Source organism: Aspergillus foveolatus, assembly GCF_047715535.1.
Source record: "Aspergillus foveolatus strain CBS 279.81 unplaced genomic scaffold BDW70scaffold_75, whole genome shotgun sequence".
In the NCBI taxonomy this organism is placed as follows: Eukaryota; Fungi; Ascomycota; class Eurotiomycetes; order Eurotiales; family Aspergillaceae; genus Aspergillus; species Aspergillus foveolatus.
In genome coordinates, this window is record NW_027396139.1 from 34,596 (window position 1) to 57,250 (window position 22,655).

Below are 22,655 nucleotides of genomic sequence, written 5' to 3' on the forward strand. Positions count from 1 at the left end.
GAGGTTATCGCCAGTTCGCCACGAAACATGACGTGGATACGAACATCCTCCACATGGCTATAGCAAGACAAGGCAGACAATTACCCTGCCTTCCGGCCGTATATAGGCAACGTCGCTAATCTGGAAAAGAAATGCCAAATTATGGATCCGGCATATCTGAACTACCCGTATCTCCCACATCCCGTATACTTTGGAGTATAGGCACTGTCGAAGATGGTATATCCGCGCTTTTTGCACTTATACTCGCAGGTAATAAGCTTGGTACATAATGGACATGTATGTCAATTTCTTTGGAAGGTTCTGTTCTGGTTATTGCAGGGATTGTATGACCCTTGACTTCTAATTTAACAGCCCAAATGGCACAAGATCACAGACCTGGCGGTCAAACGGGCTCTTTGTCTTGCGAAGAAGCAAGTATGGACTACACATACGCAGAACCCGAACTCAAAGCCTGCGCTCACACCCAATTCGAAGGATGGAAAAATACCCTGCGCTACAAAGAGAGAAAGGGGGTTCGGTCTGCATTATACAAGGATCTGTATGATGGGCTGTTGGGGGTGATTCCGGTATAGTATTTCTGGAGCACCTCGAATTGAACAGCAGAGGACATGGCTGAATGCAGAGCTTCTGAGCCAGCTAAAGATGGTGGGCGGCACCAAATGGGGGGATGTTTACAAGGCCCCCGAGCCGCTGGGCGTTGCGGTTCCCGGTGGACGAGCGGATACGGTGGGTGTTGGGGGATTACTTATTGGAGGTGGACTGTCCTATTTTGCAAACCTGTACGGGCTTGCGTGTGATAATGTGCTTAGCTTTGAGGTCGGTATGGCTCTTACCCTCATAACTGTAATAATCCACTAATGTGATACCAGATTGTCCTCGGCAACGGCACAATCACAACTGCAGGCAGCACCACTAACACTGACCTCTTTCGAGCCCAAAAATGCGGCGGGAGTAATTTCGGCATCGTAACTCGCGTCACTCTTCGAGCGTTCAAACAGGCACGCCTCTGGGGTGGGCTAATTCGGCATTCTGCAACTGAAATCTGAGCACAAAGCAGAGCGCTAGTGAGCTTCACTTCGAATCTTATCAACGACCCGCACGCACAACTTGTTACTATCTGGCAATACAATGGGAAAACAAATACTAGCTTCGCAGCTAGCGGGTTGCAGCATGCCCTTGGGATGGAGAACCCGGCGATCTTTGGACAGTTTATAGATCTTCCAAGGACGTTCAGTACTCTTCGCGTGACAGACATATATGATCTCATGATGGAGACTGCGCCGCCACTAGGGAAGAGAGCGGTGTTTCTAATACTGACCTTCCGCAACGACGTGAGTGCTGGATCATCTTCACAATCTGTACGAAGAGGCCTCTGTTGGCTGCCCGTGCCGCTAGAGTGGAAAGTGAGGACTGGGACGTGATCTTCTTTTTACAGCCGTTTCCATCCATCCTTCAACAGGTGAGTCGGAGGTCAGGGGTGGGGAATGTGCTGGGGCTCGATCGGATAGGTGACGAAGATACTTTGGGTAAGTAGACTGTCTGCTACTCTAGGGGGCACGCTAACCAATCAAGTTTATCTCGTCTTTCTTGACTGGCAAAATCCATCGGGTGATACACTCTTTCAAGGTCTTGGCTATGACTTGATACGTAGACTCAAGGTGTATACGCAAGAAATTGGCGCTGACAGCGAGTACGTCTATATGAACTATGCAGCTCGCTATCAGAACCCTTTGAGAGGGTATGGGAAGGGAAACGTTGAATTTATCAAGGCTATTGCGAGGAAGTATGAGCCACTTGAGGTTTTCAGAGGCAGGTTCAGGGTGGCTTTAAAGTCAACTCTGCGTGAGCCTAGGACGGCCGACGGGGCATATGCAGCCCTAAATTCACAATAACGAGAAGCTCATGAGTGGTTGGTCTAACAAAGGGGGGATTTACAACATTTTCCAGATGACTGAAACTGCTGAACACTCTGATTTTGTATTCTGTCGGTTTTGGAACACCGAGAGAGGATGTTTGACCAGAACTTCTATCTATATATCAAAACCTCACCTTCATCCCCCACCCTCCAACCACCCCCCTCGCAAGCACAAACACCGCCGCCGCTGATAGATAAATTACACCACCAAAAATAATAAGACCCTTGAATCCTCCATTTTGACTTTCCTGGATCGCTCCAGCCATCGGGATCCCCGTCAAAGTGCCAATACTAACGAGCGTAAACGTCGTCCCATTCCTTTTCCCATAATCTTCCATCTTGCACACCTGGGAGATACACACAGGAGTAAGACTAATTGCAGCACCACTCCAGAACCCGTATAACACTGCATATGCAACTATAGCGCCTTCGTTCATGCCAGAGCAATACCATAATGCCAGTGTACAGATCCCGCAAGCAATTGCTGTAAGCGACATGACGTTGAATCGGCCCAGTTTATCTGCCAGCATACCCGGTAAAGCGCGTCCAGGTATCGCGCCAACATTCAAAAACACGCAAAGCAGGTACGCGACATCAGTGGGAATATTCGCATAAAGCCCATAGGATACAATATACGCGTAGGGAATAAACGCAGCGAATTCTACCAACCATATCGCCAGGGTTGTTAGTCCATAACCTTTATCACGAAGCGCTTTGAAGTCAACAGCCATGCCGGCCTTGATATTTGGTGGCAGTCGAGTCCTGAGGAGAAGACATGCCAAACCACACAGAACAGCCGAGATGATCCCGATAATCCGCATCGCCCACGGAAAACCGAGAATGGGCCCCACGTACAGGACGATCAGACTGAAGAAGACACCCCCCAGTCCGCCTGCTGTACAGGCGATTCCCGTGGCAAGACCACGCCGAACGTCGAACCAGTGCCCGATTGCGCTGATTGCGGGCGTGAAGAGGCAGCATGAAGAGAGCCCTCCGAGGATGCTGAAGGAGAGGAGAATTTGGTAGTATTCTGCTCACCGCGTGAGTATAAAAGGATGAAGCACAGGGAGGGGAAGACTACCTTTGCTCTCGCCGAACGTGAAAATAGACACGATAAGCCCAATTGAACCGGGGAGAACTACTGGCAGTACCCCTCGAGAATCAAATATGGGACCTAACCATCAACCCTATTAGTGCTCTTACTCCAGCAATCAAACAATGCTGAAAGGCAGGGATATAGGTTGATTACCAATCTGCGCCGCTCCAAAATACAAAAAGAACGCATACGTCCCAAACACCCAGCCAATCTTGCTTTCTGAGTATGCCAGAAGTTGGTGTTTTGATGTCCAGGCGTGGAGGACACCGAATGTATTCAGGAGGCCCATTGAAGGGACCATTGCACACCAGGAGCCCAGAACGACGAGCCAGGCTGACAGACCGCCGTCGGGGTATTTTTCATCTCCAATTCCATTGTCCGCCTCTGTCTCCTGGGTCCTGAAGGGGACTTTGTCGAGGATAAGGGGTTGAAGATGCGTGAAATGGTCCCCAACTCTTCCTACTGCTCCTGCCTCCGAGAAAGAGAGGGATTGGCTGATATTTGCCATTGGCCTGCCGTGTTAGTTCAAGGTGAAAAAGGGAGTTGAAGGGGATTTGGGGCTTTGATAAGAATTTGCTAAGTGGGTGGGTCCGATCTCCAATTTCTTGTGGTAGAAACTTGAATTTCTCCAATTAGGGCTTCTCGAACGGAACCGGATATCGGGTCTCGATCAGGTGGTGTAGGACGATGGGAATACCTCGATATCCTCAGTACGACTAAGATAATGCATTAACTTGTCAGGTTTGTTAGCTGAGGGCCGATGATTCGGACTCCGCTTCCATAGCAGAAGGCAATCGTCAACCCCCAAAACTTCCTTACAATCTCAGGCCTACGTATGGATCCGTAACAGCTGCCGGTACTAAGCTCTGAGAGATTGTTCGCTATAAAGCTCCACGCAGACATAGTATCTCAGCCATAGCCCTGAGCAATGAGCACGAACGTGAGAGTTCCAGGCTTGGGATGTCAGCTAGGATGTCCATATTGCAGACGATGGAGCGAGCTTGAGAGCTATTCGCGCAATACCGGGCTTCGACTAGACAGAGACAGAGACTTCCTGCATTGAGCAACTGGCACACCAACTGAGTATACAGGTCTGGTAACTAACTGCCATTTCCAAGTATAATTTAATGTCTCACCAGCCCGGCCGAAAGCATCACAGAGCTAGATTTCCAGAGAGGTTGTTCTGTTCCAAGTATATACCTACCTAGAAAAAAGAAAACAAAGGGGAGATTGATCTGATGCGATTACTATGCATGGTCCTGAGCTATATGCAGGCCACTTGTCCTTGCTGAAGACGTATCCTGTCGGTAAAGCATCTGCGTTCACTCGCATCACTTTAGCAGCCATGTCTTAGCGACAGAATGCATATTTCCTGATACGAGAACCCCGCTTGCAAGAACATATCCCATAGCACCAGCCTCCAGGCCGTATTCAGGCCCGATATCGCCTTCGCAGACTCCGAGAAGCACTGTCGGAAAGATTTCGCCTACCACGATCTCATCCGCACACAGCAGTCTCGACTTGCCGCCAGATATCAGCTCTGTCCACTTAGTCAAATCGGTAGTGTAGTCCTTGCTCCAAGTAACGACCACGACTGGCGCGGTTTCTCCCGTGTTGTTACCGATAAGGAGCTCGAATGCTAATTTATCATCTGTACCTGGTTGCTCGTATAAACAAGCACGCGCCAGCTTCAGAACTGAAGCGGAATGCCACTTTCCCACCAGGCCGAACGATTCGCACCTAAAGTAGTAGGGCTTCCAGCTTTTACCCTGGAGCTGGGCCAGATACTTTGGAACCCAGGTGAAAGGACTGGGCAAGCCACGTGGGCCATGCATAGAGGCAATCATTGCTGCTTCTTGCGGCCGGGAGTTGTAGATATGCTTGATTCCGTCTTGGTAAGTCCAACTGGCCTGCCACTTCAAGCCAAGCAAAGCGTAGAAGCCACGGGCGTAATCGACTTCGTTCTTTGTGTGGCGGTTGGTACATGACAGGGCTATATCAGCAAGATTGATTCCAGGCCCGTACACTGATTGCAAACGCGCAAAGGTCCGGTGGAGCTCATGGAAACGATGGCCGTCCTGCCTGGCTTGGGACTCTAGAGTGCTGAGTACATCCTGAAATGCAACCACATGTGTGGCGGTAACAATCAATGCTTTCCGTGCTAATTTGATTTCCTGATAGGTCCAGATTCTAGTCAACCACATTCCGCAGACGAGTACTGCCGCGGTCACCAACGGGTCAGCCGACGGGAGGTGCAAGGCCAAGGAGTCTAGCACGATAACTGCGTCAGCATTCCTGTATACTGCGTCCAGACTGTTGATAATGAGAGTCTTGATCTCTGTAAGACGAGCACCGCTAGTCGAAGGGTCCGACTTCTTCGGGATAGCTAAAAGGTCAAGCCAGACCCATTCGTATCCACACTGAAGAGCTTTCCCCATAATTTTGTTAAAATGCGTCTTGAGCAGCCCGCGTTCATCCTGATCGACTTTTTCATTGTTATACTCGAGACCCATCGTCTCAGCCCATACATGCGATATAGCAGCGTACCCAGAACTCAGCATGCGAAACTGACCCCATTTATTCACACATAGAGCCTGGCCCACGCGACCTGCCTGCTCCATCAGGCTCAACGGCGGCGCTACGAACAGCGACGATGAAACCATATTCACATTCATGTCAAGCAGCTGTGAGGCTGTTTTCTTCCGCTTTTCCGCATCCATCGTCGCCAGCGCTAGCGGCGAAGCTGCAACGGCGATCGTATCGACAACGGCCAGTGTAGCGACCTTGGCTGCAAGCTCCGCCCACCGTCGTCTTCCTGATGGCGGGTATCGAGCTTCAGGGCCTAGGGGATATAGCCGCCGTTCAAGGAGGGGTGGAAAATCTCTAAAAAGCGAGGCTACATCATGTGGTGTCCAGTGGCGGAATTCGTTCAGGGATGCTTGCATTGCCCGCTCAGGGCCAACGTAGTTTGCTCGAAGGATGTTGCGGATTTCATTGCGCCTTGCAGCTGCAGTGCGAATTTCTTCTGTAAAGGACATCGTGAGTTGAATGGTCGGCTCAAGAACGAAATAAGAGAAAATGATGGTCAGTTGGGGTCAACAAAACGAATCGTGTGCTCTCAGCTCAGCCTAGCCTCGAGTGGATTGACTGGACGAATCAAATGAAGATTGGGCCGCGCACCTCCTCAGCGTCATGCTGCATGAAAAGCGTAGATTTCCTCGTCCTATCGCTTCATGTTGCCCAGGAAAAGTACCTAAATAACAACCACAGCAGGCGTGCGGGGTTGTCTACATGTCAGCTATAATTGAAATCTCAGTTCAATTTCTCTATATGTGTTTCAGAAGATATCCCGTTGACTGATCGGTCTACATCTAACCTCTATACTGCAGGTAGAGCCCGAATACTCTAGTTCACCCAGAAATCTTTATGGCGAATCCTAAAGCCACAACCAAGCATATAGTCTTATACTCTGATATAGCGAATTTACAGCTAGTGATTTCAGGTATCAAACCATCAGTTATGTCAAGACGTTCTTAGGGCAACCATTTGGGTCATCGTTTATCGAGGGTTTACACGATGCTGAACAAAGAAATGCCAAAACCGACGGACGTCAACTCCAATTTGCTAGATTTGCGGAGTAATCTTCTAATTCTTCCGTGGGCTCTTTTTATTGTAGATGTATGTTCTGAGGTAGGTAATTCTGTTATTACATGCAGGGAGCACTCGGCATATGCCGCAAGGAGTTTATGTTTGCCTGGAGTACAGGGCATTGCATATAGCCACCTGAAAGCGCGAAATTACGCGGGATGGAAAGACAGTTCAAACAGCACGTGCACTACGACTTCGCGGGGATTTTTCGCCCGCAGAGTTCAACGTCTCGGGAAGGAGTCCGGCAGAAGCCGCGGTAGGGCACGTACAGACGGACAAATTCTTCGACAGCGGCTGGGATGACGGAAGGATTGGAGCGTAGCCTGTTCTGGAGTTCTTTATCTCTTGAAAGGTGGTTGCATATGTTACCAAACAGTAGAGGAGGTGCGACCATGCCCAGAACGAGGGATTGGCGGAGGGCGCTGCTGTAAGGATTAGCATCACAGAGAGCATGGTGGAGTAGGCTCATACATCAAGAGCTCATCCTTCAGCGGCTGACCGTTGGTATCTCTTTCCTGGAGGAGCGACGATGCTGGATCTTGCTCGGGGTCCCGAGGGGACACTCTTCTGTCAGCAAACAACTCCCGAGCGTTGAGATGAGATACAACTTTTCTGACTGTTCTGATGTCTCCTTTGCATCTTGCCTACGCCACGCGTTTACTCAAGCCGCTGCTGTATCCGCAAGCATGGGCGCCGTTCCGTCCTCCAGGTTCAACCATGCTGTCTCCACCCAAGCGGCGAAGATGGCCGCAAAGTCACCGCATACATCACCACCCCCCTTAGCAACCAACTTTGCAAACTCGCGCTCGGCATGCTCTTTCAGAACGGGCTCAAGACGCCTGAGGCGCTTCGGCCGCAATGTGCGGTCGAGCGCTGTCCGGTACGGCGTATGAGCAGGGGGGTTCGGTATTAAGTGGCGGTCGACGGATGCCTCGGGGGTCACTGGGAATTACAGCCTTGACGGATGATATGAAGCTTTCTGCATCGGAAGCCGCGTTTTTTACGTCTTCGTACCTCGTTAGGAGATAAAAGCCTCCATTGTCGGCCGTATGTGCGACAGGACATCTGGACCGTAACTCCGTGAATTGGGCGTATATTTTCTCGGGATTATTGTCGCTATGACGTTCTTTATTCGGTCAATTTATAGGCCGAATGAGTAGGTCTTTCGAGGCTTTTTTTCTGTTGTAATGGAAACGGCCAATGGTTACAGCGAGAGAAACAGGCCTCTGGGGATAGGGGCCAGGTTTAGGGACTCTGAGTCCGAGGACACGTCAATTAGACCTGGTACATCCTCCGGTGGTGCTCGTGACATGCTTAAGAATTGTCCAGTATCAGTTACTGCAGCAGTATGATGATTTGTGACTGCTACCAGTGATTCCTGCGTCTGAAGTTACTAGAAAGGCCCGTGGTGACACTGAGTGGTAGGCAATGTCATTGAGCTGACTTTTGTCATGTCAACCTACGACTTGGGGTCAATTTAATGGCATTTGAGAGCTCCTATTCGCCTAATGGCGTTTAGTATCTAGAGCCTAAACTTTAGTCTGCTTACGAGCTGTGGCACAATTGCTTTTTATTCACTGACTCCCTACCAAGACGGTCTGGATTATGTGGCTATACTTCCTACTTAGCCGAGTGCAGTTTACAATAGGATCAGTAGATGCCTCTTCAATAACAGAGCCGTCTATAATAAGTAAGTCTCTAAGCACTCTATCTTCCTTTCTTTTTTACGACTGCTCCTCCCAGTTGGCTCTTCACCATGCTTGCTTATATCGCAACCTCTCCAACACCGCGTCCGCCGGGCCGTGGCTGATTGATAAAGTATGAGGAAGATCTCCTACGCGGTGCAGCTTCTTTCTTGAATTGAGGCGGGTTTTTCAATTATAACCTTTCTGGTTGCGCTGTCAGTCTGTCCAATTCATCTTCTCTCCGTTCATCAATGGATAAGGGCTAAACCTGCGCCCTGTATGTCATGACGTCAGTACAACCCACCTCGGCAGACCCTAATCAACCCCTGCGACAAAGTATACAGCACCCTACAGTCGAGTCATACCTTAAACACCCCTCATCAGCAGGATTGTTCTTATTTGATTATCAAGTTCAAAAGACGGCGGGCCAATTGCATCAACACCACAGTGGATCAGCGCAGCGGAATTTACATTCCGCCGCCCACCCAATTATTAAGCGTCTCCCTACATAACATATAAGTCCTACTCTGACCGCACCCTGCAACGTAACTCGAACTATATTCTATAATTCAGACAGCGAATCAGCATGTCACACCTACAGTACTTCTCCTACCCCGGCGTCGGCGAACGCAACCGCCAAAAATTCAAATACAACCAGGCCGTCCGCATCGGCGACAGGATCGAATGCGCAGGACAAGGTAAGCCTCTCTTTTACTTCACAAATGCATCCCGTACTGAAAATTATGTAACAGGCGGCTGGAACCGCGAAACTGGCGAACTTTGCAAAGAAATCAATGCGCAAATTGATCAAGCGTTCGCGAACGTTGAAGCAAACCTGAAGCACGCTGGTGGGGAAGGATGGAGCCAGGTGTTTCGTGTAAATAGCTACCATGTGCCTATCAACAATGAAGCGTTAGAGGCAATGGTCCGCAATTTCCGGAAGTACTTGCCGAACCACGAACCAATCTGGACGTGTGTGGGTGTGTCGAGGTTGGGGGAGGATGATATGAGGGTTGAGATTGAGGTCGTGGCGCATGTTCCTAATTAGACTGATTTGACGAGGCTTGAAAGATGCAAATGTACAGATATATAAATTGCATAAGGACGAGTGAATAGACATCGTCGTCGATTCAAGGCTTGGAGATAAATATAGGATAGCGAGATCGTACCTATTGGAGACCTTCAAAGCTCCTTAGAGCATCGGGACTCGCATGCTTCGAGCTCATCCCGTACTCCTCGGCATGTATGTAGTGGAATCTTACCAGCAGGTATCAAGCAGGTATCAAGCACTAATCCGTGTCCAATGAACATAGTATTTCTTGGCTGTTTACACAAACACACCAGAACCGACCTGTCCACCGGCATCATCTGCACCAGACTCCTTGCCAGCTTGAAACAACTCATAGAACCTACCTAATCATACACATTAGCAATGTCTGCAAGATCTGAGAGTGGCTACAGTCATTGAGTAATCATGAAACGGCCTCAAAACATCACAATAGTGGAACTTACACAACAGCGTGGGGACCAACGCTTTGGTTTTAGAAAATTAATGAGTCTTATCAAAGAAGTCGTCTTCTGATATGTCATTTCCTCGTTATAACTGGTGACGGACTACGCTTGCCTGCAACTACGGGAAGCGTGAGGGTGATTACTACAGTTACAACCTCATTCGGTCTCTCCACAGCTTCATGAGGACTGCATACCGGCAATGGAATCAGCAGACTCATTGTGTTCTAAAGATAAACAGACCTGTCTCGCATCGCATAATAGGACATTCCTCTCACTTTGGTGTCTCCGAACATATCGTCCACAATATGACAGCGCCCAAGTACGTATAGCCGCACCCTTGACCTACACATATTCGTCGTGGGGATGTATATTACCGAGAGTAAATGGAACTGTATGTTCTGTTCTTGCACTTCAAAGCAAATTCGGGTGCTAATCCTGCCATATGACTGCTAGTCTCGATCATGATTTGTTGCTTGAGACTCTCAAAAGGGAACTCTCATGAAACTTGCATTAATGGCTCAGGACTACTTCTGTTCCCAGGATAGCGAATCAGACAAATATCTCGTTATAACCTCTCATTCACTCCGTCATTCCCCTCTACCGGATAGTAGTTCCTACCAATCAGCCATACAGTAACCCTATTAGCTTTCCCCTGCCAAGAGTCCTGTTGGAAACATCTTCATGATCCAACGAAATAGTCTAATCCAACAGCCTTAACGCGCTTGCTGCCGTGGTTTGTATTTCTACACGTCACTCACTCAAGTTTTATAAGAATGTGGCTGGCATTCCTACCATATATGCCCGAGCACGGGGCACCAACCAGGGAACCCCAACATCGCGCGAGGTATGTGGTTTATTTTCTTGTTGTGGGCTGTTTTCTGTGGTCAATAAAAATAAAATAGAAATAAAATAGAAATAAGAACTGCGGATTAGGTTTACAATTGAGCTTGTTTAGGTATTGCTAGGCTAGGTAGGTATATTACGTGCATTTTAAATGGATAGGAGATCACTGGCGTAAGCTGCAATAGGATATCTATGACATTTCCCTTTAGCAGAATGTATAGGTTCAAGCACTAGGAACCATTGAGGCGCACATGAATCCGAGTTCTCGTTAGCGGGCGTCAGCGTTGGGTAGGGCGTTTGCTGAGTTTATGCTACGCAGCTCGCTGTTATAATGATCAACTAACCACTAATAGCGGATTTCGGACTCATCTGGGCTTATGTGGAGTGATGATTGGAGCTCATGAAGTGAGAAACAAACGTCAAAATATATAACGGCGCTGAGCACGAAAAACTACACTATGGAAATCGCAATAAGTCGACCAGTTACGATTATAGGACATTATGTCAAGCTCGAAAATAATAAAATATGGATATATTATCTATACAGATAAGCTCTCCGCTAATATTCTACCATCTATTCATCCGAGTCCAGGGCAAAACGATCCAAGAACTTGAACACAGTCAGACCCTCCTCGAGGTTGTTGGCAAAGCTCTCGTCCACGGCATCGGCAACGTACACGCCCTCGCCGGCGGTATTGATACCAGCGTTGTCGAAAGCAGTGGAGCCGCTGCCAAGAGCAGCGACTGGCTTACCGAAGCGGAAAGCATCAACAAGGATTTCGAGGGGACGGCCGGCAGGGTAAAGGGTTGAGCTGGAGTTGGCCGCGGACTTGGCTCCAAAGAGCTTCTCCGTGCCAGGGGCGACAACGACAGCGTCAAACTGAATGGCGTCAGAGGCGGAGTAGGTCTGGTTCACGCCGTTGGAGAAGCGTTCAGCGACGACAATGACGTCCAGGTTGTCGTTGGAGAGCTCGGCCTTCAGAGCAGTAGCCGCGCTGAAGGATTCCTCCGCGTCAACAGAAGCAAGCACAGCGATCTTCAGGCCAGCCAAGCTCTGGAGTCTGTGGCCAAACGCACCAATGTTGGATGTCGTGTTGTCGTGGTAGTAAGTGTTGTCGGGCTCAGGAGCATCAACACCGATGGCCTTGGCAACGCGGGTGGCAAGGTCATTCGAGATTCGGTTAAGCTGAACGATGACGTTGTTCTTCACGACATCGCTCTGCACATTGGCGTTCTCGAAGCGAATGGCGTTGACCACGAACTGCTTCTCCGCGGGAAGAAGAGAGTTCCAGAAAAGGCGGGGCTGCGACCAGGCATCCTCAAAGGTAGAGCTCTTGGCGCGCACAAGATTGCCATTGGCAGTGCGGTCAGGTGCAGTGAAGAATCCGCGACCTACAGTCTGGTTGGCCTGCTTGAGGGTAGATCCCTTCAGCGTGTTGGGGCTGTACGCATCGGGGTTCAGCGGGATGAACATCTGGCCAGCACCGTCACGGTTGTTGTTGTGGATAGCAACGCGCGGCTGGTTGATGGGCAACTGCTCAAAGTTCGGGCCACCATTGCGGTTGAGCTGGGTGTCAAGATAGCTGAAAAGACGTCCCTGCTTCAAGTCAGCTTAGATTCAAATAAGTTGTCGCTGCGCCGCCTACCTGGAGAAGGGGATCTTCGGTAAAGTCAACACCACGCACGACATGGCCGGGTTGGAACTGTTAAAGTTAGAAATGGCAAAGAGAGATATACGTGAGGGGGAGGAAAAAGCTTACCATGACCTGCTCAGTCTCGGCAAAGTAGTTGCGGGGGTTGCGGTTGAGGGTCATCTTGCCCAGTGGGGTCAACGGGACGTATTCCTCAGGGACAATTTTGGTAGGGTCAAAAAGGTCGAAGCCAAAGCGCAATTGATCCTCTTCGTCCATGATTTGCACGTTAAGCTGTCTGGTCAGTAAGCATCTTCGCTGTGTAGTAGAAAATAAGGAGTACATACCTCCCACTCAGGGTACCGGCCAGCCTCAATCGACTCGAACAGGTCCTGGCGCATGTAGTCGGGGTTCTTGCCAGAGATTTGCTGAGCCTCCTCCCAGACCATACTTGCCAAACCCTGCAGGGTCTTCCAGTGGAACTTGACCAGCTTAGTGGAGCCATCCTCGGTGACGAGCCGGAAAGTGTGCACACCGAACCCATCGACGTGACGGAACGAACGCGGGATACCGTGACCGGCCATGGCCCAGAGCAGAGTGTGAAGAGTCGAGGGCTGCTGGCTGAAGAAATCCCAGGCGGCGTCATGCGCCGTGGCGGCCTGCGGGATCTCACGATCGCCCTTGGGCTTGACGGCGTGGATCAGGTCGGGGAACTGGATGGCATCCTGGATGAAAAAGACGGGAATGTTGTTACCGACGATATCAAAATTGCCCTCGTCAGTGTAAAAGCGGGTGGCGAAACCGTGGACATCGCGGGCGAGGTCAGAACTGCCACGACTGCCGGCGACGGTCGAGAACCGGACGAAGACGGGGGTCTCCTTGCCCTTAGCGGAGAGGAAGGAGGCGGCGGTGATGTTGGAGAAGTCGCCGTACGAAGTGAAAACACCGTGGGCACCTGCACCCCGAGCATGGACGGCACGCTCGGGAACCTGCACAGTCAGCATGCAACGTTTCAATTGATAGTCAAAGAGTCCTCAGGCACTCACCCGCTCGTGGTCGAATCGCTGGATCTTCTGACGGAAGATAAAGTCTTCCAGCAGGGTAGACCCGCGCGCACCGGCCTTGAGACTCTGCTGGTCCTCAATTGGGCCGCCGACGTCGGTTGTCAGGTACGAGTCCGTGTCGTCGAGGTAGTACTCGGAGAGAAACTGCTCAGTGGCCTCGGTGGCATCGGGATTGGTGTCGCGACGGCCGAGCTCGCCTGTCATATACGGACAGACGGCATTGGCGACGCCAACAAGGCCGACCAGGCCGAGAGCTCGCATGGTGAGGTAAAGTCAAGATAAAGATAAAAAGTTGGTGGTTTTTAGGAAAGAGGGATAGGAATGCAGAGGAGGTCCGGCTTGAGGTCGGGTTAAAGGGCGCTGCATTCCTAGCGTAGGACAGGACACACGGATGTATTTATACCGAGGCAATAGGGCGATCGTCTCTGCAGGAACACAATACGACCTCCCATCTTTCCATCACATTGACGAGCCCTGACCGGCCCACCTGGCAGGCACGGGAGCTGCGAGCCAGAGCCCCTCAGCTTAGTTCAGCAGCGAGGTCTGGAAGGCGCGTACGAATCGAATCGACGCCGTTGCTGAGCTTCTCCACGAATCCAAGACCTCCCACCCGCAAAGCTAGTACCTACGTACGTCACCGTCGTCCAGCAGAAACGCCAGAGCAAGGCTCGGGGCGATGTCTTGTTCAGGGTTAAGCAGGTGGTGCCGAGCAGGCGATCTGCTTGGCTATCAGTAATTGTGGTCTGATGAGTGGTTGGGGACCTGGAATTGAGGTCGACGGTGCAAAGTTGTATAGGTCTCGACCAGAGTGCTTGGTAATAGCAGCGAGCTGGGAGGAAACTTTTGGAGTCCCCACAGAAACTGGAAGCTGGGCCTTGCAAGGCTTGGCATCAGCCGACTCGTATGGGGCTGTGCCACTATCATTGGGCCACAGCAGTGTGATTGTGTGACGGCACAAGAAAGCCTGCCTGCAAACAGAACATCAGCCAATAGCCATCATTTGGTCTGTCCATCGTACAATAATCGCGGTCGCTGTCCGACTCTACAATCCCAGAATAGCACATACTAGAGACCGCAGCCTGCCAAGTTTGACCGCCTTAGCGAAATAACAGGAGAGATCGGCAGTTCTCTTTGTTTACTGCCGACTGCTGTGCTCAGACATTGTAGGCTTATTGGAGGATATACGACCAGTCTCGACGAGTACTCTGAGTAGACTCTGATACTGATCGACATCGAGGAGACCCAGGCTCGGAATTAGGAATTAATCTGATCGATACAAAACTGGGGAAGCCAGGCCTGCCCTGAAATTACGGTGGCCGAGCGCTCAATCAGCTTCGTCGCGAAGTTCAGAAATGCTTGATAATTCGACCCTTCTGCTTCGGGTCTGTTTGAGATCAGCGTATTTCGACGTACTCCGTATTTGAAGTTCGGGTTGTTAGCCCGTAGTGGACCGCAGGATGAATAACGTCGAGTCACCCCAGTCGGCCGGATAAAGTCACATGACTCAAACGAGTCACAGCACGCAGTACGCCACAACTCTATTCACGATAAGGTTAGAAAATCCGTAGAAGAAAGTGATCTAGGGTATACCTCAGATTCTATGCTAGACTGCCTCATACTACTCTACATCATATCTTACATTACAGTAGAGGCACAGGTTGGATCCGGCCTCGCGGGCTGCCCGACTTTGGGCCGAGGATCGCCCACTCGGCCACGGTCGCGCCCACGTGATCTTCTCCGTCCGCCTGGGCCAGGGCCTGGTTCCCTGAGATTACCAATGTCGCGTACCGCCCAACCGGAACCTCCTGAGCAAACTCGATCCTCGTAGTATTCCCAACGGGAATCTTGATTTCATTAAGATCCGTGGCCTCTGGGTCGTACGGTCCCGACTGCTCGATATTCGTCAGGTTCGCCACAATCCGAACATGAGGTCCCGGAGAGCTCAATGCCGCCACAGGATCCGACAGGGGGGTATCGTGGAAGATCACGCTTGCGTTGACGGGCGGTGCGGCCGCCCAATCGAAGTGGAATCCAGACGCCACGGTTTGGACTGACCGACCAGTTGTAGAGCCGAGGTTGACAGTGACCGCACTAGCATTGGATGAGCTGGGCTGCCAGCGCGTCGAGGTGGCGCCATCGACAAGTGAGATCGGGAACTGGCCTTGCTCAAACGCGTCGGTTGAAGAGACCGGGCTGCACTGGATAAGGTTGTTCTCGACCGTGTTAATTGTGCCGATCTCTCGGTTGCGGACAGTCAGGGGTCCGTGGGGGGGAAGGTGGTGCAACGTTGCGTTATCGGCTAAGCCAACAAACACCGGGATGGAGGCGTTTGCAAACCGGCGGTCGGCCGTGTCCAGCGGTGGGCTCTGTGCACGCTGGATCACGGTATGCGTGTAGTTGGACTGGGCCGAGATGGGCCATCCGCGCCAGTAGAAGGTTCGGTACTTCACGTAGGGAATCTGCGGTGGCAGGTTCGGTTCAATGTGGATGGCATCATCGGGAAGTAACCGAAGACCTAGATAACCGAAGAGGACGACTTGATTGGCGCCTCCATGACCGGTCAGGAACGGGTAAGCCGGGTGGGTGCCGCCGTTTATGCTGGCGTTATCCAGCATCTGCTCGGATAGTTGGAAGAATGGCGCCCGTGCATAGGGGGCGTACGAGTACTGGTGGTAGGTGTACGCCGAGCATCCCGAGGGCGAAACGGCACCAGCGGCAATGGAAAAGATGGCCCAGGTCATCGCCGGGCCATCAGCGGACTGTCGGTTTGCATAGTAGTCCAGATCAGTAAGGGCGGTTTCGGCAGTGTAGTTGTCATAGACCAAAGGATAAGTGACGAGCACGATATCAGCCTGCTTCACTGCTGCAGTTCCGTTCATGGTCGTGTATTCGAGCGTCACTCCATTCTCTCGGAGCACCAGGACATTCTCCGAAATTTCGGACCACGTCTCGTTAGGCTCAAGGCCGAATTGCTGCCGGAACTGATTGGCGTATTCGAGCGTTTCGGAAATCATCGGCATAGTAAACCCACCAGCGTCGATGTGGTTCGCATACTCGTCCTACAATGGTTAGTGGCGCAGATGCATTGCAAAGCCGTAAAACTTACAGGATCCGTCATATTTGTCAGAGTCCAGTAACTTCCATTTCGTTCCACGATGCTGCCGTAGAGCGCGGCGACTGAATCGTAGATCGGAAAGTGCTTCTCACGGAAGGTGTTGGTATCGCCGCTCACCACCCATTGATATATCAGAGACAGTCCAATGTCGCCATTTAAGTGGTACTGGTAATCCCAGCAAGCTCCGGTGCCCGTGCAGTTACCGAAGCGGCCGCTTGTCCACGGGTAAATCGCAGCAGATGGGTCAATGTAAGTCGCGTTTTTGGAGCCGGTGTATGTCGTCTCGATGTTCTTCTTCGCCTGAGGGTACAACTTCGTCCGGTAGTTCGTGACAGCTTGGGCAGCCTCCGGATGGGAGGCGACGAGTCCGGGTTGCATCCAGACGTCGGCATCCCAGAAGACCAATCCAGCATACGAGTCAGAAACCAGGCCGCCTACGGAAAAGCTGTTGACGTTGAGTGGTGCATCTTGTGCTGCTCGGATAGCATTTTTGCCGACTGTGTTTTGCAGCAGGTAGTAGGTATTTGCAACGGCAATAATGGCTGAGTTAATGATGTTGTCATCGTCGGGGAGCTTTCCGGTGGTAGGGTTGACGTAGCGATCGACCGAGTCCTCATGCATGATACTAGCCCACTCTTGGACATGGGAGCGCAGAGAACGCTGGTAACCAGCATTCAAGGCTTCCGACACTGCGCGCTTGGCCGTTGCCTGAGGGTCTGGGAAGGCATCCGTCGACGCAGCACCGACGAATTTGGTGATGCGAACTTTCTCATTGGCCACAAAATTGACATCGGCCGCCTGTGCGATGGAGGACTCGTTGGCGCTCACATAGGGCTTACCATGAATGAGTCTGCGAGACGTCAAATCGACATGCTTCGAGCCAGTGATGTTTGCATAGAAGTAAGCTGAGACATCAGGGATACCCCACGGTCGGACCGCAGAATATATAGCGCCGTCATCTTCCCGGGACTCCACAAAGTCTGTCCGAACAGCGGAGTATCCGTCCAATACGTTAACGATTGTCGCGTGACCATCCTGCGAAGGTGTTATCTCCATATCTACCACAGCTTGGTTGACATTCAATTTGTTTGCGAACAGTCGATACGTGATTGCATAGGATCCTTTGTCGCCGGCTGGAGTCCAGGTATACGACCACGTTAAGACACCCGCTTTGAAGTCATAGCTGGACTGGAAATCGCTAAGCGTCGCATTATCCACAGTTGAATCAAGATAGTCGTCGTCGCCTAGGTCCAGGATGAGACCACTCCAGTGAGGTACGCCGCTAATCACGCTTTCACCGCCGTATTGGTTCATCCACGGGAAGTTTGATCCGTTCGTTTCTGCCTGTATGTCGAAGAAACCAGAAATAGTAGCAAACGACTGCCGTCGCGAATAGAGCGGCCAGCCGTTGATCACATCACCAGCGACTGGCAGATCGAGTTCGAAGAACGGGCCGACGCTGGACACACTGATGCCGATGTAGCCATTCGCGACTGAACCGCGAGACTGGTAATGACCTTGGTCGAGAGAGCTAGTCGTCAGAACCCACTGGTCCTCGTCCCACGTTACCCCTGGAAACATGGACTGGTAGGTGTTGTTGGAGTGCCTGAACTTGTGAATTCCGTCATGGTTCCTCACACAGTTCTCAATGCGCCCGTAATGATCTGGAAGGCTCGCCCCTCCGCTAGGGAGCTGGGCCAGCAAAGGTAGCAATGTAAAGACAGACTGATAGAATTTGCTATTAGTCCGAGCGATAACATGGGGCGTTTGCCAAGTCTCACCTTGAAGCGCATTTTGAACGCTTTCTGAACCCACAGAAAGGATCAAGAAAGGAACCTTCAGGTGCCGTGGGATAGTCGACGAAACTACGAGAATAAATAATTTTCGCACGTTGCAGCCAAGCTCATGGCTGTGCTAACCACATATCCAAGATGAGCAGGCAGAAAGATGATCTCTCGGCGCTGACGGACGCCCAGACCCCAGACCCCCGCAAAGCCTGGAGAAGCCGGTAATCCGATGCGACCTCACATCCTGACTCACATTCCCGAAATGACGTTTGACTTTTTGATTCTTCTGGACCATTCTTTTGGCAGCGGGGAATCTCAGCCACGGAGGATGAAGGCCGGTTCATGATTGGAAGGAAAGTTCAAGGAACAGCCACGCGGGAGTGCCCAGTTCGTAACCAGTCCAGCTCCCGGCCGCCATTGACGTTGCAATGCCAGCGGACGGTTGCTTCCGGCGCAACTTGACGCGTGGTATACTTTCCGACGTTTGCGGGTCCTCACAAAGGGACACTGCGTCTGGTCTGGTGATGAACAAGTGGATGCTCGTGGAAAAGACTATTAGAGAGCATCGTCCCACAATTAGCCCGGTAATTCAGCGACGCCCGAAGTCGGCTCACTCGGTCGGGAATGGGACAAAGCACCGGGGTCTCCAGAATTTGCCCGACGAAAGGGGGCAGACGATGATAATTCGACATACCATTAGTATATGAACCCCTCCGCTGTGTATGTCACCCAGTGTTCCATAGTTCGAACTTCTTTTGAGACGGGAGGTCTTGTCACAAGCCGCAATCAGAAAGACCGTAGCTTTACTGAATTTGTGAAAGACCACTGCGACACTGGCCGAATGCCGAAGCATAAAAGGCAAAAAGGGCTAGCACGAAGAAATGGGGTGCAATAAAACGCAAAATACGGTCCGATGAATGGGAGACTACGGAAACGAGAAGATGGAGATGCCGAGACGAAGAGTTGCCGTTCACAATCACAGCAAACTGGAGATCGGCTGGGAGAGACAGAAATTGCAGCCTCATGGTTCAGGCAGCAGGCCGCACGCAGTCGTCCTCCATGACCGCCTTGACGGGAACCACCAACACTTGTTCCTAACCTCAGTCTTGAGGAGCAAGCATGTATCATTGAACTCATTCGTCTACTTGAATATATCATGACTCCCGGTTGGCTAACCAGATTTACATCGGCGTCCTGAAATGCGGAAGCCATTTCTGTCTGTCGCCGTGTTCCAGCCTTGCTACGGCAATCTCCGCCATTGGGCTTTGCTTTTATACCAATTTCGAAGACAATATCTACGGGGTTGATAGAGAATATCCGTCTTTCACGGAGATTGCTACACAAGTCTAGCCCGCCAACATGCAGGCACTCATCGAGTTACTTCACATACGCGAGAAAAAGGAATCCCTAGCGTCGTGATAGTTAGACGCGCTGTCGACGATGCAGGAGTGGACAATGAAACACTTGGACGGGATTAGGTTTACGTGCTGGAATTAAGGGGCTCTTGAGCAGGAAGCTGTCTTGGAGAAGCGCGGCCCCGACTATGCGGAGATCAGTGCGAGTCTGCGCCAGAGTTGCTGACCAATGCTGTGATGGCGCAGTGACGCAGAGATTCCACGAACCACCTGGCATGACAAGTTTATTCTTTAAAAATGGAAAGGCATCGCTTGAGTTCCCCCAGACGTTACATTGTCACGAGGTTCAGTCTCATTGTTGGCATGATATGATTTGCGGAGTAATGCATATCGGCTTCTTCTGGCTAGTATACTTATGATCCGTGCACCTCATGCAGACCACCCAATACGCCTCCATGCCTCCCTCCGCAATGCAACGGCCGTGTCCCGTGTTCGTTCCATGGCAGACTGGTTTTCAATCGCTCTACGCAGGAGGAAGTGAAGACATTCTTCCAGTGACCCCCACGCAAGACACTTGAACCCGCCTGGCAGAGCAGCCTTCTGACCCTTGCCGCTGCCATCGCTTGAGTTATATGCCAATATCTCGCAGCTTAGCTCGTCTGCCATGCCCTGAAGCTGCACAATATCAATAGGAATCGTTGGGAGCCTGTTTTGCAGCCGGTACCGTGCCAGCGAATAGGCCTGCCGCACGCTCTGCGCGTTATGCGAAGCGACAAACAACTGAGTTTTGGGGAACTGGTGCGGGGCCACTGAATCGCCGGTGGGGTATTGTCGCGTGAGCAAGGACTGCACAATGTGGTTGTAGTTGGCGTCCGTCTCGGCTTTGGTGTCGTGGATCCGCGAGCGATAATCATGGGCGATGTACGCTCCTCGAACCAGCTTGATCCCGAGCGCCCATCCTTCTACATGTGCAAGAGAGAGATGGCGGCTGACATTCTCTGTTGACGCCTTGAGATACGCCTGGATGGTGTTGAAGACGACCACTTTGCCTTGACGATTGAACTGCCTCATCAGATCGATAGTCCAGTTGTCAATGGTCTGTTGGAAGATCTGTTGCTCCGCGTCAATCCACAGGCGGGATCCCTGCGCTGCAGCTGTCGCACAGATCTCCAAGATCGCTTCGTGCATTCGCGGCGGTGGAATGTGATCTCCTCGTGTGAGAGCTTCAACAGCAACTGGGCCCGCCCCGGTGAATCTAACATGTTAGTTTTGGCTATGGAGGCACATGCGGTACGTACTTTACATTCATACAGTCGCCGATTCCTATCATCCTAAGTGTGCGCAGGTTCCCTTCCTTCCATTCATCCACGGCGCTATCTATCGCTTCTTGTTTTGCAGCTTCAGATGTGGCCGGGTCCTTGACGTCAATCTGCACAACCGATTCGCGGGCGTATCCCAGAGTCACCCCCTTATAGCCAAGGGATTTCATCTTCTGGACCGAGCGACGAACCTCCGCCTCGTTTTCCCCAGCGCAAAAGTGGTTGTAAATCGTCTTGCGCAGAAAGTAGCGCATGAGTGGATTTCTGGACGGATGAATCAACGATGACTTTGACTCAATCACATACTTGAGCAATCCCAGGCAGGGCACTAGTAGGGGCGACGACATTATGGAAGTGAAAAGCACGGAATAGATGAGGCTTTTCGTCGGCAAGACCGCCAACGGCGACTTTTTGACGGTAGCCGAACGCTGTTGAAAGCCATGATGTGTAGTTGAGGAGCTAGAGGAGCGCCTGAGCTGGATACAGAATATTGTTGGGCTCCTCGACCAGAGGATCTTGGAGTGCATTGTGCGGGTTGTCGCAGGCTACAACACGACGATGTCACGTTGCTTAAGTATCTCCAAATGAGGGGTTCAATTGCTAAGCCACGACAAACAACCTTACCCTGCAGCCACTGCGTACCCCGCGATACCGATCCCGATCTGGTTGCCTGACCTTAGCAAACACTTATCTTTGGAGTATCCAGAGGCCGGCCCGGTTGCCCGGTGATCGCAGCACTTGCACACTTCAAGAATGATCATCTTCTTCATACTTTCCCTCCAATCACTGCCCCGGCAATCATTGCCTCTGAAAATAGTGCCCTCGTACCCGTTTCTACAATATTCTGCGAGCTGCTGGTTTCCAGAGGTTGGAGATGGTCTCCCTCAGCCCGGCAGATGAACTATGTTCCTCTAAGCTCCGCCATTCTCTCTAGCATTATTTCTCTGACTCCGACGATGCGTCACCGCGATTTACCTGCGTTTGTTACTCCTTTTCGCCCCTCAAATGCTTCACCCCGCCAATTGTCGCCTTTGCCAACGTGTTTCTAACCATGTTCGCTGCGGCGCTCAAGCCCTATGATTCTGTGCAAAATTTGCCAACTAAGGCAGGAGCGAACCACGTGCTACCAAGCCGAACATTCCCCTGAGAATTTCATGTCTAAGAAAGCCCCTCATAACCCCAACCACACCTCCACGAGGATCCCTTGAAACGTGATGCACGCCAATGCCGTCGAATTGCTGGCCAGCTTTGCTGCTGCGTCAATTCGTTTGAAGACGCTCTCCTAGCTTCAACCAGATTGAAGACCTAAGATGTTACGTCCTGCTTCTGGTCGGTCAATGGCCCCCATTGTTTGGGGCGATCGCCGTTGTAATGAGAAGAACCCTCGTTAACCGTGGAGCTCATGCCCCTCGTCGTAGCACTGTTTGGCCTTTCCTAACCCAGATGGCATGTTAGGGTGTGTAATCAGTTTTCAGAAGGAGCCGCCGCTGGTTGCCCGGACCCCCACCGTCCTGCCAGGCAAACAGACCCCCCCTTTTTCCTTTCTGACGGGAGCCCCTTCTCTATATTGGAGTTTTCAGGACAACCGCCTTGTAAGCGGGAACGCGAGCATCTCAACTGTAGTTATAGCCGAATCCGTTCACTTCCTCATCGACCTTTAAGTTAATCCTCGCTCAATACGAAGC

The 22,655-nt window shown here is 51.4% G+C and overlaps 8 protein-coding genes across 8 annotated transcripts; 2 read left to right on the top strand and 6 right to left on the bottom strand.

Annotated features, from left to right (window-relative positions):
• Positions 1-642: 642 nt before the first annotated feature.
• On the top strand, positions 643-1,046 carry BDW70DRAFT_163654 (uncharacterized protein; the record flags this gene model as incomplete). The annotated part of the gene is made up of 2 exons (XM_073741333.1): positions 643-816; positions 870-1,046. 2 exons carry the CDS (start codon positions 643-645, stop codon positions 1,044-1,046), a joined length of 351 nt encoding a protein of 116 aa, XP_073592120.1.
• A 991-nt stretch (positions 1,047-2,037) lies between these two features.
• BDW70DRAFT_163655 (putative oxalate/formate antiporter) lies at positions 2,038-3,519 on the bottom strand (the record flags this gene model as incomplete). The annotated part of the gene is made up of 3 exons (XM_073741334.1): positions 2,038-2,945; positions 2,997-3,089; positions 3,165-3,519. The coding sequence occupies 3 exons, from the start codon at positions 3,517-3,519 to the stop codon at positions 2,038-2,040; spliced, it is 1,356 nt and encodes a 451-aa protein (XP_073592121.1).
• A 609-nt stretch (positions 3,520-4,128) lies between these two features.
• On the bottom strand, positions 4,129-6,080 carry BDW70DRAFT_113363 (uncharacterized protein). The gene has a single exon (XM_073734598.1). It carries the CDS (start codon positions 6,047-6,049, stop codon positions 4,343-4,345), a length of 1,707 nt encoding a protein of 568 aa, XP_073592122.1. The 5' UTR covers positions 6,050-6,080; the 3' UTR covers positions 4,129-4,342.
• A 1,240-nt stretch (positions 6,081-7,320) lies between these two features.
• On the bottom strand, positions 7,321-7,724 carry BDW70DRAFT_163657 (uncharacterized protein; the record flags this gene model as incomplete). The annotated part of the gene is made up of 2 exons (XM_073741335.1): positions 7,321-7,601; positions 7,664-7,724. The coding sequence occupies 2 exons, from the start codon at positions 7,722-7,724 to the stop codon at positions 7,321-7,323; spliced, it is 342 nt and encodes a 113-aa protein (XP_073592123.1).
• A 1,206-nt stretch (positions 7,725-8,930) lies between these two features.
• On the top strand, positions 8,931-9,392 carry BDW70DRAFT_171461 (RidA family protein; the record flags this gene model as incomplete). Its single annotated transcript, XM_073743225.1, has 2 exons — positions 8,931-9,042; positions 9,097-9,392. The coding sequence occupies 2 exons, from the start codon at positions 8,931-8,933 to the stop codon at positions 9,390-9,392; spliced, it is 408 nt and encodes a 135-aa protein (XP_073592124.1).
• Positions 9,393-11,273: 1,881 nt separating this feature from the next.
• On the bottom strand, positions 11,274-13,655 carry cat1 (catalase catB; the record flags this gene model as incomplete). Its single annotated transcript, XM_073739640.1, has 5 exons — positions 11,274-12,299; positions 12,346-12,402; positions 12,460-12,624; positions 12,678-13,319; positions 13,377-13,655. 5 exons carry the CDS (start codon positions 13,653-13,655, stop codon positions 11,274-11,276), a joined length of 2,169 nt encoding a protein of 722 aa, XP_073592125.1.
• Positions 13,656-14,754: 1,099 nt separating this feature from the next.
• On the bottom strand, positions 14,755-18,513 carry treA (alpha,alpha-trehalase treA). The gene is made up of 4 exons (XM_073734600.1): positions 18,291-18,513; positions 16,501-18,234; positions 14,985-16,453; positions 14,755-14,932 (listed from the first exon to the last, which is right to left on the bottom strand). Exons 1-3 carry the CDS (start codon positions 18,300-18,302, stop codon positions 15,035-15,037), a joined length of 3,165 nt encoding a protein of 1,054 aa, XP_073592126.1. The 5' UTR covers positions 18,303-18,513; the 3' UTR covers positions 14,755-14,932; positions 14,985-15,034.
• Positions 18,514-20,075: 1,562 nt separating this feature from the next.
• BDW70DRAFT_113374 (putative proline oxidase Put1) lies at positions 20,076-21,957 on the bottom strand. The gene is made up of 2 exons (XM_073734599.1): positions 20,950-21,957; positions 20,076-20,906 (listed from the first exon to the last, which is right to left on the bottom strand). The coding sequence occupies exons 1-2, from the start codon at positions 21,495-21,497 to the stop codon at positions 20,081-20,083; spliced, it is 1,374 nt and encodes a 457-aa protein (XP_073592127.1). The 5' UTR covers positions 21,498-21,957; the 3' UTR covers positions 20,076-20,080.
• Positions 21,958-22,655: the final 698 nt, after the last annotated feature.

Bases quoted from the DNA above. Each gene is read 5' to 3' on its own strand.
- BDW70DRAFT_113363 (XM_073734598.1), bottom strand. From the start codon at position 6,049: ATGTCCTTTACAGAAGAAATTCGCACTGCAGCTGCAAGGCGCAATGAA.
- treA (XM_073734600.1), bottom strand. The intron at 16,454-16,500 runs GTAAGTTTTACG...TAACCATTGTAG, and splicing joins TGACAAATATGACGGATCCT to GACGAGTATGCGAACCACAT.
- BDW70DRAFT_113374 (XM_073734599.1), bottom strand. From the start codon at position 21,497: ATGCACTCCAAGATCCTCTGGTCGAGGAGCCCAACAATATTCTGTATC. The intron at 20,907-20,949 runs GTACGTACCGCA...CTAACATGTTAG, and splicing joins GGCGACTGTATGAATGTAAA to ATTCACCGGGGCGGGCCCAG.